Source organism: Thamnophis sirtalis, unplaced genomic scaffold (genome assembly GCF_051295495.1).
Source record: "Thamnophis sirtalis isolate CommonGarterSnake01/CBP01778 unplaced genomic scaffold, rThaSir2_p1.2 scaffold_2, whole genome shotgun sequence".
NCBI lineage: Eukaryota > Metazoa > Chordata > Lepidosauria > Squamata > Natricidae > Thamnophis > Thamnophis sirtalis.
This window is the reverse complement of record NW_028261382.1, coordinates 54,777,089-54,793,633: the sequence shown is the minus strand read 5'-3', so window position 1 is coordinate 54,793,633 and position 16,545 is coordinate 54,777,089. Positions and strand designations below refer to the sequence as shown.

At 48.0% G+C, this 16,545-nt stretch overlaps 1 protein-coding gene across 1 annotated transcript; it reads left to right on the top strand.

The window, feature by feature from the left end:
• The first annotated feature begins 5,606 nt into the window (after positions 1 to 5,606).
• Positions 5,607 to 16,236, top strand: LOC148048841 (uncharacterized). The gene is made up of 3 exons (XM_087703485.1): positions 5,607 to 5,667; positions 10,868 to 11,025; positions 15,733 to 16,236. Exons 1-3 carry the CDS (start codon positions 5,607 to 5,609, stop codon positions 16,234 to 16,236), a joined length of 723 nt encoding a protein of 240 aa, XP_087559611.1.
• The last annotated feature ends 309 nt before the right edge of the window (positions 16,237 to 16,545 follow it).

Genomic DNA, 16,545 nt, shown 5'->3' with positions numbered 1-16,545 from the left:
GGTGTCCGGATTGAGCCAAATCCGAGCTAGGAATTGGGATACCCCATAGTTGTGCTACACAACGAGATTGACCTTGCTTATAAAGCATTCATAGAAAGTTGGAAATATTAATTTTCTATCTGCAGAGGAATAAAATATTTTGGAGCATCATCAGTGCTAGGAGGGAGAGGAGGAGGAGGAGGAGGAGGAGGAGAGAAGAGGATTGCAGGGTCCTTGGTGCTCTCTGAGCTTGGTTGTTTTTCTTGCAGATGTTTCATGACCCAACTAGGTAACATCATCAGTGCTAGAAGGGAGTGGGGTTTGCAGAGAGGTGGTGGAGGAGGAGGAGGACTGCGGGGTCCTTGATGCTCTCTGAGCTTGGTTGTTTTCTTGCAGACGTTTCATTACCCAACTACAGAACATCATCAGTGCTAGAAGGGAGAGGAGGAAGAGGAGAATGAGGAGGAAGAAGAAGATTGTGGGGTCCTTGGTTGAGTCATGAATTATCTGCATGAAAACAAGCAAGTTCAGAGAGCACCAAGGGCTGCACAATCAGCTTCCTCCTCTTTCTCCTCCTCCTCTTCTTCCTCCTCCTAGCTGACTCCCTTCTAGCACTGATGATGTTACCTAGTTGGGTCATGAAACATCTGCAAGAAAACCACCAAGCTCAGAGAGCACCAAGGACCCCACAGTCCTCCTCCTTCTCTTCCTCCTTTTCCCCCCTCCTCCTCTTCCTCTTCTTCTCCCTCCTCCTCCCATCTCGCTTCTAGCACTGATGATGTTGCCTTGTAGGTTGATGAAATGTCTGCAAGAAAATAACCAAGCTCAGAGAGCACCAAGGAGCCCACAGTCCTCCTCCTCCTCTCTGCAAACCCCACTCCCTTCTAGCACTGATGATGTTACCTAGTTGGGCCATGAAACATCTGCAAGAAAACCACCAAGCTCAGAGAGCACCAAGGACCCCACATATCAACCCCTCTATTAGCATGCAACGAAGGAACTCAAATCCAGACATACATTCGTTCAGCCCTTCTTACGTTCTAATAATCCTTGACTTCCAATCTTCCTTTAGCAAACGCTCAAAATTAACAACCGCCACGAAAAAAAGTGACTAGTCCTTGTGTTTGTGACTGTGGATCCATCCCCCTGGTTCGGTGATCTAAATGCAGCTGCTTGGGGATCCAGCCTGTATTTGCAATCCCAGTATCCCAAGGGATCACGATGCTTTTGGACACGGTCGTTAAGTGAATCACTGCAATCGTTCAAACGAATCTGGCTTCCCCATAAGACATTCGTCTTCGGAAGGTCGCAAAAAGGGGAATCGTGTGACCCCGGGATATTGCAAACCGTCATAAATACGAGTCCACCTGCCAAGCCTCTGAATTTTGTTGGATGGGAAAAGCCGTATGTGTGAAAAACCACTTCTTTCCCGGGCCGTTGTGACTCCACGAACTGTGGTTAAGTCAAGGACATTACCCGTCATCACTTGGGAGAACTGTATTTGCCAGTTTCTTTATTTTTTCCCCAAATAATTTTTAATTTTTTTATTCCCTGACATACCATTTTAAGTCTAAATTCACATAATTGTTTTTTTTTTCTTTTTTTTAATTGAAAATTTTTAGAAAAACTTTTACAAATGTTTACCTGCCCTCCCACCCGAACCCCCCCTCCAACCTTCCCCCCCCCGACTTCCCAGAACAAATACAGGGTATAAATCTTTAACAAATATGTTCTAAAATAAACTTAAAGTTAGTATCATCTTTCATTTGAGCTTTAACTCCCCTTTTGTTAGGCTAACTCTAAACAGATTATATCATTCCTTGTTTCTTCAGTCATAAACTATCTGCAATTTCTTAGTCCCATATTTATTTTGTGTATAGTCAATCCATCTTCTCCACTCCAGTTTATATCTCTCATTTGAGTGGTCCTTGAGATATGCTGATATTTTAGCCATCTCTGCTAGGTTTGTTACTTTTAATGTCCATTCTTGAATAGTAGGAAAATCTTCCTTCTTCCAGTATTGCGCCACCAACAGTCTTGCTGCCGTTATTAAATGCAAAATCAAGTTAGTCTCTATAACTGTGCAGTCAGTAATTATACCTAACAAGAATAACTGATAACACATCATTGTTATTCTTCTTTCCATTTATCGTTCTTATACATTCACCAAACATTACAAGAAGTATTAAGCAATGTAATGTTGGAACTATTCAATGGCTTACTAAGGGAGGCAAAGATGCCAGAAATATGGACAGAGGCATATAATAACGCTTATACTAAAAGAAGAGTCGGATCCACAAGAAGTAAAGAACTAGAGACCTATTTCAACTATTAAATGCGGATTATAAAATGTTCAATCATGGCAGAAAGAAGGAAGAGATAAAAGAAGAGTAAGATCCACAAGTAAAGAACTAGAGACCTATTTCAATATTAAATGTGGATAATAATTTTTTGCATCAATCATGGCAGAAAGAAGGAAGAGATAAAAGAAGAATCAGATCGATGCTACATACTATCATATATGGTAGACTTGTAAAAAGGTTAAAGCATTTTGGATAAAAATATGGTGGGTTATGCAAAGTGTTCTTTAAAAAAGGATAAAGTTTACCCCTCAGTTATTCTTGTTAGGTATAATTACTGATTGCACAGTTATAGAGGCTAACTTGATTTTGCATTTAATAACCGCAGCAAGACTGTTGGTGGCGCAATACTGGAAGAAGGAAGATTTGCCTACTATTCAAGAATGGGCATTAAAAGTTACAAACCTAGCAGAGATGGCTAAAATATCAGCATATCTCAAGGACCACTCAAATGAGAGATATAAATTGGAGTGGAGAAGATGGATTGACTATATTCAAAATAAATACGGGACTAAGAAATTCCAGATAGTTTATGACTGAAGAAACAAGGAATGATATATAATCTGTTTAAAGTTAGCCTAGCAAAGAGGAGTTAAAGCTCAAATGAAAGATGATACTAAGTTTCTTTAAGTTTATTTTAGAATATCTTTGTTAAAGATTTATAACCTGTATTGGTTCTGGGAATTCGGAGGGGGGGGGAGGTTGGGGTGGGTGGGTGGGGAATGGAGGGGGAGGGAGGTAAACATTTGTAAAAGTTTTTTTTTCCACAAATTTTCAATTAAAAAAAAAGAAGAGTCAGATCCATAACTAATAAAGAACTAGAAACCTATTAAATGCGGATAATAAAATGTTTGCATCAATCATGGCAGAAAGAAGGAAGAGATAAAAGAAGACTCAGATCCACAACAAGTAAAGAGCTAGAGACCTATTTCAATTTAGCAATGTTAGACTTATATACCGCTTCATGGGGCTTTCAACCCTCTCTAAGCGGTTTACCGAGTCAGCATATTGCCCCCAACAATCCGGGTCCTCATTTTACCCACCTCGGAAGGATGGAAGGCTGAGTTAACCCTGAGCGGGTGAGATTTGAACAGCCGAACTGCAGAACTGCAGTCAGCTGAAGTAGCCTGCAGTGCTGCATTTAAACCACTGCACCGCCTCGGCTCATATATTAAATGTGGATTATAAAATGTTTGCATCAATCATGGCAGAAAGACTTTTAAATGAGTTTATACACCTAGACCTAAAAATGGATTTTTCCCCAAGAGACAAGAGATCAGAGACGACATGCGATTTGTATTTGCCAGTTTCTGAGTTGAATGGGGCCCTGGGAAATTATTTTGGCTCTTTATTGTTTGAATTTCACATGTCCTCAAGAGGTCTCTTCCTTCCTTCTTTTCCTTCTGTCCTTTGGGGTTTCAACCGAGTCACGAGGCGGTGATGACATCGAGGAAAAGGGCCTCGAAGATTAAGTAAAGCCGCAGCTCCTATTTTAATACCCAGTTCTGGGTAAGAAAGTTCTCCTTTCCTTCCCTTATCTTCTTCCAAGGAATGTACTGGCAAAACTGAGTTTGCAAACTGAGAGGAAGGGAGGAAGGGTGAACAATGTTTATTTTTACCCGAAAGGAGGAAGATCTGCTGGACTCTTTATCCTGCTCCAACGGAGGCCGAGGATGGCTCAGCAGCTAGAAAAACGACAGAGGGCACATCTTTCCTTTTAAAAAAGAAAAAGAAAGAAAAAATGAAATGGAATTTATTATCGTATCAAATACAAGTTTTTTCTGGCAGGCATTTCACGGCCCAAATTAGGGGAAACGTCATCAGCGCAAGTCTCCAGGGCGGAGGCACAGCTCAGGTGACACAAATATCTGCGCACCGTAACAGGCCACAAGGAAGCAGCTGGAATGTAGAGCGTCACACCGCTAGTCCTGATGAGGTTAGCTAGTTTGGGTCAGGAGACGTCTGCAAGGAAACAGCCAGACTGGAAGAGCACCAAGGACGCCAGAGTCATCCTCGTCCTCCTCCTCTCAAATCCCATTCCCTTACAAGCACTGATGATGTTACCTAGTTGGGTAATGAAATGTCTGCAAGAAATCAGTCAAGCTCAGAGAGCACCAAGGACCCCACAGTCCTCCTCCTCCTCCTCTTCCTCTTCCTCCTCCTCCTCCTCCACCACCACCACCACTCTCTGCAAACCCCACTCCCTTCTAGCGCTGATGATGTTATCTAGTTGGGTAATAAAATGTCTGCAAGAAATCAATCAAGCTCAGAGAGCACCAAGGACCCCACAGTCGTCGTCTTCTTCTTCCTCCTCCTCCTCCTCCTCCTCCCTCCTCCTCCTCCTCTCTGCAAACCCCACTGCCTTCTAGCACTGATGATGTCACCTAGTTAGGGTAATGAAACATCTGCTAGAAAACAACAAGCTCAGAGAGCACCAAGGACCCCATAGTTCTCCTCCTCCCCTCCCACCTCCTCTTCCTTCTAGCACTGATGATGTTACCTAGTGGGGTCATGAAACATCTGCTAGAAAAGAAGAAAGCTCAGAGAACACCAAGGACCCCACAGTCATTCTCCTCCTCCCCCTCCCCCTCCCTGCAAACCCCATTCCCTTACTAGCACTGATGATGTTACCTAGTTTGATAATGAAATGTCTGCAAGAAAATGAGCTCAGAGAGCACCAAGGACCCCACAAAACCTTTTCCTCCTCCTCTCCACAAACCTCTCTCCCTTCTAGCACTGATGATGTTACTTAGTTGGGTAATGCAACATTTGCAAGAAAACAAGCAAGCTCAGAGAGCACCAAGGATCCCTCATTGCATGTTTAATAATCAGAACAATAAATCATTGGTAAAGGTAAAAGTTTCCCTCACACATGCGTGCTAGCTGTTCCCAACTCTAGGGGGCACTGCTCATCTCCATTTCAAAGCCGAAGAGCCAGCGCTGTCCGAAGATGTCTCCGTGGTCATGTGGCCGGCATCACTCAACGCCGAAGGCGCACGGAACGCTGTTCCCTTCCCACCAAAGGTGGTTCCTGTTTTTCTACTTGCATTTTTACGTGCTTTCGAACTGCTAGGTTGGCAGAAGCCGGGACAAGTTAAAGGGAGCTCACTCCGTTATGCAGCGCTAGGGATTCAAACCGCCGGACTGTCAACCTTTCCGATCGACAAGCTCAGCCTCTTAATACATTGCATAATTTTTTTTTTCATGTGAACTTGCAATATCCAGACGCAGTTCTGTTAGTAAATGGGGCCAGAATGAATTTGGAGCATGGAAACTACAAAGAGAGAAACGAACGTCGATAGATTATCTAATCTTTATCTGTACACAGGTATTTGCTAGTTTGCAATTCTTCCTTGCGAACCCAGAGGATCATAATTCCGTGAAGTTGAAAACAGTTGGGGTGAGGCAACATTTTAAAACTGCCTGCATCCGGGATAACAAAGCCCATCTGCTATGCTCACCTAGTATGCTATACCTAAATAAAAAGGTAAAGGTTCCCCTCGCACATCTGTGCTAGTCGTTCCCAACTCTAGGAGATGGTACTCATCTCCGTTCCAAAGCCGAAGAGCCAGCACTGTCCGAAGACGTCTCCGTGGTCATGTGGTCGGCATGACTCAATGCCGAAGGCGTATGGAACGCTGTTCCCTTCCCACCAAAGGTGGTTCCTATTTTTCTACTTGCATTTTTTATGTCCTTTCGAACTACTAGGTTGGCAGAAGCTGGGACAAGTCATGGGAGCTCACTCCATTACGCAGTGCTAGGGATTCGAACTGCCGAACTGCCAACCTTTCTGATCGACCACTGAGCCACCGCGTCCCTCCATACACCTAAATACAGGGATGCTATACCTGTTATGCTCTACCTAAATACAGTTCATTTAGTGACTGTTCCAAGTGCCAATAACACTGAAAAAAAGTGACTTATGACCAGCTTTCACACTTATGGCTGTTGCAGCATCCTTATGGTCACGAGATCAAAAATTCAGACAATTGACAATTGAAATCTGGGGCTCAACTCTGGTCTTAAATCAAGGATTACCGGTAAAGGAATCCACATTGTGGTTTAGTGTGCATTTGCTAAGATGATGCCTCGATTCCAGCATGATCTTAGCACCAATACCAATTTCCATTCCAGTTGAGATCAAAGTTGATAGCTTTAAGACTTGTGAACTTCAACTCCCAGGAGTCGGTGGCAGTCAGAACAGACAAGGGGATTGCCTGTGTAGGGGAGGACCACGCTGAGCTGGAGGGAGGGGGGTCAAACATGTCATCAGTCTCAAGTCCTTTTGCACCCGCAAGAGATTTTAAGTCCAACCCTCCTTGAATTCTGTTGACTCTTTATCTACCGCCAATTGGCTTTGACCGTTAGTAGCTCAGATTCTTATAGAGAGTAGAGACTTGCAATAAACCTGTATTCATTTGAAACGCCTTGAGTCCAGATTTCATTTTCAAATTGTACTCAATCTTCAACATCTTACTAGCCCCCGGAATTTACTGGGAGGGCAACTACAATTGTTTAAATAAGATCATGCCATCATCACGTCACATCAAATCACGTCACGTCCAGAAGTAGTATTCAGCTGGTTCGGGCCAGTTTGCCTGAACTGGTAACAGAAATGTTGTCCTATTTAGGCACATTTTTGAGGCCGGGTGTATGCGTGGAAGGCGCATGCGCGAGCAAAGCTAATGAACCTCTTAAAAAGACAAGTTTAGGTGGTTGCGACTGTCAGGCCTGCAATAATATTCCTTTTAGAATTTTGGCCTGCCACACTTTCTCTTATTTCAATATGCTGTTTCATTAGTATAGTTGATGGGAGGGGGGAATAGACAGGAGTAAGACTGTGGAGTGTATTGTTATCATTCTTTTCTAGAAGCCAAGGTCATCTTTTGTCTCCGCACCTTTGCACCTGACCGGAAGCAGCTGGGTGTGGATGCCAGCCTGGAAGAAGAAGATTGGACCATGTGATGGATTGTGGGTGTGGGGACAAGATCATGAACTTTTAACTGGGTGGGATTCTGAGGTCATTTCCAGTATTGGGATTTCATAGCATAATGCCAAGATGTCTGCTTTATTAAATTGGAACTTTAAGGATCGTTTTTGCCTTGGACTCTGATTTAATTCTACATGATACTTGGAACGCTGACAGCGACTACATAGAAACAAGCCAACAACACAGTGGTTGGTTACTCTTACCTTCGTTACCGGTACGCTGATCGCGGTCTGTCCATGCACGAGCCTGACGTGTGCTGTGCATGCACCTGACGTGCGCTGCGCATGCATGTGCAATCCACCGCCCCTACAACACCCAGATGTTTGTCAGGGTGCGCACAGGCTCTGCACACTCTGGGTGTATGCGCAGCATGCCTTTGGGAATAAATACAGCTATAGAACGCGGGTGGGAAGGTGGGCCAAACGAGCCACCGTACCGGTACATTCTCAGCTGCTCCAGGCCACTCCCAGTACATACTGGCAGAAACCCTGGGTGGGCAGCAACCCACCACTACAACAACAAGAAGAAGGGATTGACAATGAGAACAAAACCTGGTTGACTCTTCCATCTTTCTCCAATGCTTCCGGCAAGCTTGTTCCCCCCTCTCTCCATATTTCACGATCTGTCTTTCAAAGGCGAAGTCTCTTTGGATTCCTTGATGTCAACGGTGGTTGCAATTGCGTCACCGTCAAGAGCGAAAAGCTTGGTCACCCTCAGAAGGAGAAGTCCCCAGGCTCGGCGAGCTTGCTCCTGTGACCCGTGTTGACCTCCGAGAGCTGGATGCCAAGCTTTGGCAGAGTTGCGTTTCCCTTCGTGCCCTGCCTCGTGAGTGCTTCTTCTTTTTTGAGTGTGTCCTGCGAGTGTGGGTTAAGTGTGTGGGCGAGGGCCACGCCCAAGCCGAGGAGATGACTGAAACCGACGTTCCCCCTTCAGTCAGTCAACTGCAGAAGAATGGTGGAGAAGTCTTTTAGCGGTTGCTGTTCATCTTGGTACGTGATGACTCCACATTTCCTCCTCTCTCTTTCTCTGTCTCTGTCTGTCTGTCTCTCTCTGTCTCTCTGTCTCTCTCTCTGTCTCTCTCTGTCTCTTTCTCTCTCTGTCTGTCTCTCTCCCCGTGCAGGACAACCCCGATCCTGCACCCCACTTTCTCCTTCCCTTTCTTCGACCTTCTGCTGTGTTGAGTGAAAGCTAGCTTCCTGAAGAGCCATCACACCGTAGCTAGAGATGGAACGACACAAATTTCCTCCTTTCAAACGGGTTTCTTGAGTGCCGGGAGGTTTGAGGTTGATGTGGAGAAAATCTGGACCGGGGGTGGGTTTCTCGCTTTGCTCACCGGCAGCGACCCAGGCTGGCCACGGCCCCGAACCAGTTCCCTGGTCTCCGCTGCCATTGCCTGCATGTTTTTTTAATTTGTTTTTTTTTTATAGTCTTCATGCATGTGCAGATCAATTTACAGTGAATTGTGCGTTTGTGTGCGAGGAGGAGGAGGAGGTCGATGGCTGTGGGTCCTTGGTGCTCTCTGAGCTTGGTGGTTTTCTTGCAGATACTTAATTACCCAACTAGGGAACACCATCAGTGCTAGGAGGAGGAGGAGGAGGAGAAGGAGGAGGAGGAGGACTGTGGGGTCCTTAGTGCTCTCTGAGCTTGGTGGTTTTCTTGCAGATACTTAATTACCCAACTACATAAAATCATCAGTGCTAGGAGGAGGAGGAGGAGGAGGAGGAGGAGGAGGAGGAGGAGGAGGAGAAGGAGGAGGAGGAGGACTGTGGGGTCCTTAGTGCTCTCTGAGCTTGGTGGTTTTCTTGCAGATACTTAATTACCCAACTAGATAACATCATCAGTGCTAGGAGGAGGAGGAGGAGAAGGAGGAGGAGGAGGAGGAGGAGGAGGAGGAGGAGGAGGAGGAGGAGGAGGAGGAGGAGGAGGAGGAGGAAAACTGTGGGGTCCTTAGTGCTCTCTGAGCTTGGTGGTTTTCTTGCAGATACTTAATTACTCAAATAGAGAACATCATCAGTGGGAGGAGGAGGAGGAGGAGGAGGAGGAGGAGGAGGAGGAGGAGGAGGAGGAGGAGGAGGACGACGACTGTGGGGTCCTTAGTGCTCTCTGAGCTTGGTGGTTTTCTTGCAGATAATTACCCAACTAGGGAACATCATAAGTGCTAGGAGGAGGAGGAAGGGGAGGAGGAGGAGGAGGAGGAGGAGGAGGAGGAGGAGGAGGAGGAGGAGGAGGAGGAGGAGGAGGAGGAGACGACGACTGTGGGGTCCTTAGTGCTCTCTGAGCTTGGTGGTTTTCTTGCAGATAATTACCCAACTAGGGAACATCATAAGTGCTAGGAGGAGGAGGAAGGGGAGGAGGAGGAGGAGGAGGAGGAGGAGGAGGAGGAGGAGAAGGAGGAGGAGGAGGACTGTGGGGTCCTTAGTGCTCTCTGAGCTTGGTGGTTTTCTTGCAGATACTTAATTACCCAACTAGATAACATCATCAGTGCTAGGAGGAGGAGGAGGAGAAGGAGGAGGGAGGAGGAGGAGGAGGAGGAGGAGGAGGAGGAGGAGGAGGAGGAGGAGGAGGAGGAGGAGGAGGAGGAGGAAAACTGTGGGGTCCTTAGTGCTCTCTGAGCTTGGTGGTTTTCTTGCAGATACTTAATTACTCAAATAGAGAACATCATCAGTGGGAGGAGGAGGAGGAGGAGGAGGAGGAGGAGGAGGAGGAGGAGGAGGAGGAGGAGGAGGAGGAGGAGGACGACGACTGTGGGGTCCTTAGTGCTCTCTGAGCTTGGTGGTTTTCTTGCAGATAATTACCCAACTAGGGAACATCATAAGTGCTAGGAGGAGGAGGAAGGGGAGGAGGAGGAGGAGGAGGAGGAGGAGGAGGAGGAGGAGGAGGAGGAGGAGGAGGAGGAGGACGACGACGACTGTGGGGTCCTTAGGTGCTCTCTGAGCTTGGTGGTTTTCTTGCAGATAATTACCCAACTAGGGAACATCATAAGTGCTAGGAGGAGGAGGAAGGGGAGGAGGAGGAGGAGGAGGAGGAGGAGGAGGAGGAGGAGGGAGGAGGAGGAGGAGGAGGAGGAGGAGAAGGAGGACTGTGGGTTCCTTAGTGCTCTCTGAGCTTGGTGGTTTTCTTGCAGATGTTTCACTACCAAACTAGGTAACCTCATCAGTGCTAGTCAGCACAGTGCTAGTTAGAGGAGGACACCATCCATGAACACTGACAGTATAACTCATTGCAACCTCAGGGCAAAAATATGAATTTTAAATATTTTCAGTCGTGTTACCACTTCTTCCTCCCATCGCTCTGGAGTCAAGTATTTACAAGTGAATGTTAGAACCCCAAAACACTCGAGATTCGGCAAAAGGCAGCGTGGGATATTCCATGTATTTCCAAAGAAGTGAATTTTTTCCAAACTCGGGCAGTTTCTGCCACGCTGAACAAAATTCCGGATAAATCCATGTCCGCCTGTGAATCCTGTCCAATTGCACTAAATTCTCGTCCGTGGCTCACAACCGATCTCCTTCTTCCCCTTTTCTACCTACCCGTCCAGTTTTGGCGTCCGGTTTTTGGCTTTTGCGTCCGAGCCTGGTGGAGTCCACCACCCCCAGCCTCTGCCCCAGGTGTCCAGCGGGTCAGGAATTCCTGCAGAAAATCCGGCTACAGATCATGTGGTTGAAACGGCCATCGCGAGACCTATACGAATCCTATGTGAGTAACTTGGCTTTGCTTAAAAGAAATGGTTCGATTTTTGGGGAGGGGGGGGCTGAGTCTTTTGAGTTCAGCTACCACCAATAACCTTATTGTAAATGGAGTAGTAGAGGTGGCAATGGTATGTGCAAAAGTACTTGAGAGATGGAGTGCAGAGAAGAGCAACCAAGATGATTAGGGGACTGGAGATTAAAACATACGATGGACGGTTGCAGGAACTAGGCATGGCTAGTCTAGGGAAGAGAAGGACCAGGGGAGACAGGAGAGCATCTTCTAGTATTTGAGGGGCTGCCACAGAGAGGAGGAAGGGGGTTCAAGCTATTCTCCAAAGCACCCGAAGGCCAGACAAGGAAGAATGGATGGAAACTGACCAAGGAGAGATTCAACTTGGAAATAAGGAGGAATTTCCTGACAATGAGAACAATCCACCCATGGAACAGAAGTTGTGGGAGCTTCATCCCTGGAGGCTTTCAAGAAGAGACTGGACTGCCATCTGTCAGAAATGGTGAAGGGTCTCCTGCTTGGGTGGGGGGTTGGACTAGATGAACTCCAAGGTCCCTTCCAACTCTGTTAATCTGAATCTATCTAAGATGATCAAAGGCCTGGAGGCTCAAACATACTATGAACGGTTGCAGGAACTGGGCATGGCTAGTCTAGTGAAGAGAAGGACCAGGGGAGACAGGATAGCAGCCGTCCAACATTTGAGGGGCTGCCACAGAGAGGAGGGGGGTCAAGCTATTTTCCAAAGCACCTGAAGGCCAGACAAGGAATCGTGGAAGGAAACTGAAGGAGGAGAGATTCAACTTGGAAATAAGGAGGAATTTCCTGAAAGGGAGAACAATCAACCAATTACCTCCCTGCGACCAATTAGATCGCATAGATTAGGCCTCCTCCGAGTTCCATCTGCCAGTCAGTGCCGACTGGCAACTACACGGAGGAGAGCCTTTTCAGTAGTAGCTCCGACCTTTGGAACGATCTCCCCCGTGGAGATTCGTACCCTCACCACCGTCCAGGCCTTCCGCACAGCCTTAAGACCTGGCTAGCCCGTCAGGCCTGGGTTAAAGATGACTTGTCCCCACCCGAATGATGAATGAATGTTGCTTACTATTTTACTTCTATGTATTGTTTGTGTCCATTGTCTGTATCCTCCCCTCCTTATTTTATGTAAGCCGCCCTGAGTCCCCTCAGGGAAAAGGGCGGCCTATAAATTCTAATAAATACAAATACAAATACAACCCATGGAACAGAAGTTGCCTTTGGAAGTTGTGGGAGCTTCATCCTTGGAAGCTTTCAAGACGAGACTGGACTGCCCTCTGTCAGAAATGGTGAAGGGTCTCCTGTTTGGGTGGGGGGTTGGACTAGATGAACTCCAAGGTCCCTTCCAACTCTGTTAATCTGAATCTATCTAAGATGATCAAAGGCCTGGAGGCTCAAACATACGATGAACGGTTGCAGGAACTGGGCATGGCTAGCCTAGGGAAGAGAAGGACCAGGGGAGACAGGATAGCAGCCTTCCAACATTTGAGGGGCTGCCACAGAGAGGAGGGGATCAAGCTATTTTCCAAAGGCCCCAAAGGCCAGACAAGGAATCATGGATGGAAACTGAAGGAGGAGAGATTCAACTTGGAAATAAGGAGGAATTTCCTGAAAGGGAGAACAATCAACCCATGGAACGGAAGTTGCCTTTGGAAGTTGTGGGAGCTTCATCCTTGGAAGCTTTCAAGACGAGACTGGGCTGCCATCTGTCAGAAATGATACAGGGTCTCCTGCTTGGGCAAGGGTTGGACTAGAAGACCTCCAAGGTCCCTTCCAACTCTGTTAATCTGAATCTATCTAAGACAGTGGTAGTCAACCTGGTCCCTACCGCCCACTAGTGGGCCTTCCAGCTTTCATGGTGGGTGGTAGGGGTTTGCTCTAACTCTGCTTTATAAATTTTACAAAGTAAAGTTACTTCTCTACTTTATAAAATCACCATTACTGTGGAACCGGTGGGCGGTTAGAAAATTTTACTACTAACAGAGATACAAAAGTGGGTGGTAGGTATAAAAAGGTTGACTACCCCTGATCTCAGATGATCAAAGGCCTGGAGGCTCAAACATAGGATGAACAGTTGTAGGAACTGGGCATGGCTGGTCTAGTGAAGAGAAGGACCAGAGGAGACAGGAGAGCATCTTCCAATATTTGAGGGGCTGCAATAGAGAGGAGTTAGGGGATTCAAGCTATTCTCCAAAGCATCTTTGAAGGCCAGACAAGGAATATTGGATGGGAACTGACCAAGGAGAGATTCAACCTGGAAATGAGGAACTTTCTGACAGTGAGAACAATCAACCCTTGGAACAAAAGTTGTGGGAGCTTCATCCCTGGAAGCTTTCAAGAAGAGACTGGACTGACATCTGTCAGAAATGGTGTAGGGTCTCCTGCTTGGGCAGGGGGGTTGGACTAGATGACCTCCAAGGTCCCTTCCCATTCTGTTAACCTGTCCTCTGTAAAAATCAGATTGCCCTATTATCGGGCGGAGGGTTTCTTTTGAAGCTTTGTGCCTGGCCATTTTCTGCTCTGCAGCTCCTCCTTGCTTTACGACCGTCTGCAGCATCCCCCGTGGAGACGGGATCAAAACTGGGATGCTTTGGCCACAGGTTGATAGTTGTGACGGTTGACTGTGATGGCGGCCGGTCGTAAAGCAAGGAGAGCCTGCGTTTGTTGTGGCTCCGAGGAGACATCTTGGACATCCCTTACCTAAAGCAGAGGGACATCCAGAGACAGAATCTCTAGAATTGTTTCATTGGAGGGAGAAGGTAGGTGGTCTTGATGGGCTGGTCCTTGGGAGGTTCAACACCCCCCCCCCCGAGGAAGCTGTTTTGGAGGAAACAGGAGAGCTTCAGGGGATTCACCGACTCCAAGATCTGGCTCAGATTCCAGGTATTCGCACCTGAGGGCAAGGCCACCTGTTGGTAGCCTTCATGTGCATTCAGCAATCTCCGCTGTTGCCCTCCAGGTAGGAGATAGGGAATGGTGAAGGGTGGTTTCATCGCAAGCTGAAACGGCTTTTGGGTGACTTCTCGGTGAGCTTCCTGCCTGTTGACTCAAGAGATGTCATGAGACATCCTTTCCTCCTCCTCCTCCTCCTCCTCCTCCTCCTCCTCCTCCTCCTCCTCCTCCTCCTCCTCTCTTCCCCTCTTCTTCTTCCTCCTCCTCTCTTCCTCCTCCTCTCCTCTTCTTCCTCCTCTCCTCTTCCTCCTCCTCCTCCTCTTTCTCTTCCTCCTCCTCCTCCTCCTCTTCTCTCCTCCTCCTCCTCCTCCTCCTCCTCCTCCTCCTCCTCCTCCTCCCTTTCTCTTCTCCTCTTTCTCTTCCTTCCCTCCCTTCTCCTCTTCTCCTCCTCCTCCTCTTCTCTTCTCCTCCTCCTCCTCCTCTCTCTTCTCCCTCCTCTCTTCTTCTTCCTCCTCCTCCTCCTCCTCTTCTCTTCCTCCTCCTCTCTTCTTCCTCCTCCTCCTCCTCCTCTTCTTCCTCCTCTCCTCTTCCTCCTCCTCCTCTTCTCTTCCTCCTCCTCCCCCTCCCCCTCCTCCTCCTCCTCCTCCTCTTCTCTTCCTCCTCCTCTCTTCTTCCTCCTCCTCCCTCCTCCTCCTCTTCTTCCTCCTCTCCTCTTCCTCCTCCTCCTCTTCTCTTCCTCCTCCTCCCCTCCCCTCCTCCTCCTCCTCCTCCTCTTCTCTTCCTCCTCCTCTCTTCTTCCTCCTCCTCCTCCTCCTCCTCCTCCTCTCCTCCCCTCCTCCTCTCCTCCTCCTCCTCCTCCTGCTCCTCTTCCCCCCCCACCCCCAGAATATAGAATAACAAATTGGAAGATCTACGGAATAATAGATTTGGAAGGCCTTCTTTAAACCTCCTGCTTGGAGGGCTTCTAGTCCAACTTCCTGGCTCAGGCAGGAGACCCTATGCAGGAGCATTTTTTTTTTATTGAAAATTTTAGGGGAAAAAAAACTTTTACAAATGTTTACCTCCTTCCCCTACCCTCCCCCCAACTCCCCCAACCTCCCCCCCCCTGACTTCCTAGGGTATAAATCTTTAACAAAGATATTCTAAAATAAACTTTTAAAAAAGTTGGTATCATCTTTCTTTTGAGCTTTAACTCCTCTTTGCTAGGCTAACTTTAAACAGATTATATCATTCCTTGTTTCTTCAGTCATAAACTATCTGGAATTTCTTAGTCCCGTATTTATTTTGAATACAGTCAATCCATTTTTCCAGGAGTATTATTATTAATCCTCCTCCTCCTCCTCCTCCTCCTCCTCCTCCTCCTCCTCCTCCTCCTCCTCCTCCTCCCCCTCCTCCTCTTCTCATCCTCATCTCCTGCCCTCTCCTCCTCCTCCTCCTCCTCCTCCTCCTCCTCCTCCTCCTCCTCCTCCTCCTCTTCTCATCCTCATCTCCTGCTCTCCGCAGCCTCCTCCTCCTCTTCTCATCCTCGTCTCCTGCTCTCCTCCTCCTCCTCCTCCTCTTCTCATCCTCGTCTCCTGCTCTCCTCTTCCTCCTCCCCCTCCTCCTCCTCCTCCTCCTCCTCCTCCTTCATACTCATTTATCCTACTCTTCCATCTTTACCTACTTGATGCGATTTCATTATATTTTGGCTCCCTGTTCAGTGACATTGTCCACCCGAACGATGCCTTTCTCGCAAAGCCCACGATTTATGACTTTATGCCCCTCTGATTTTGCCCCCAGCTGACTCACACGGACCTGCGGGGTGACCTGCGCCAGTTTTGCGAGACGCCCGTCGCTTGGCTCCCCAGGAGAAACATCACCAAGGAACCGGAGAGTCTCCTGTTGCAAGAACTCTACGTGGCTGCGGTCCGTCTGGAAGGGGCTCTGAAGGCCTTGGGAAACCAGCTGGCGGATGGCGAGGAGACCTTCTCCCGCCAGCTGGCCACCGTTTCCCTCTGGCTAGCCGGCCTCCTTTCCAACATCCAGTGTGCCCAGTGCCACAGGGGTCTTCACCCCGTCCCCGTCACGCCTTGGGAATGGAGCCAAGACTCTTCGTACTTCGCTCAAAAGATGGACGGTTGCCAGGTGCTTTGGAATCTCTCCAGGTTCCTCAGGGGTTTAGCTAAAGTCTTCCAAAAGCAGAGCGTGAAAGGCAAAAGACCGGAGAGAGAGAAAAAGAAGAAGGAGAAAAAGAAGAAAACGCATCGCTCCTTTTCGAACGATCCCTTGGGAGTGATGCCGTAGAACAGGGGTCTCCAATGTTTCAGGCCTCAGGGACCACTAAATCCCTCGTTTCAAATCCCACGGACCACTAATAGGACCTGCCTGATGAGGAGCCGGGTGGGCGTGGCTAGGTGGTCATGTGACTGGGTGGGTGTGGCCAACCCCCAATGTCACTCACGTCGAGGGCCACCTGCTTTACTCTACTCGCCACTCCTCGCCTGCCCGCCTGAAAGGAAGCAGTTGCTGGAGTTAAGCAGCCGCCCGCAAAGGAGAGTTGGCGAAACCGTTTCAAATTGGATCTGACCGAGAAGGAGGCTCAGCCGAAGCACC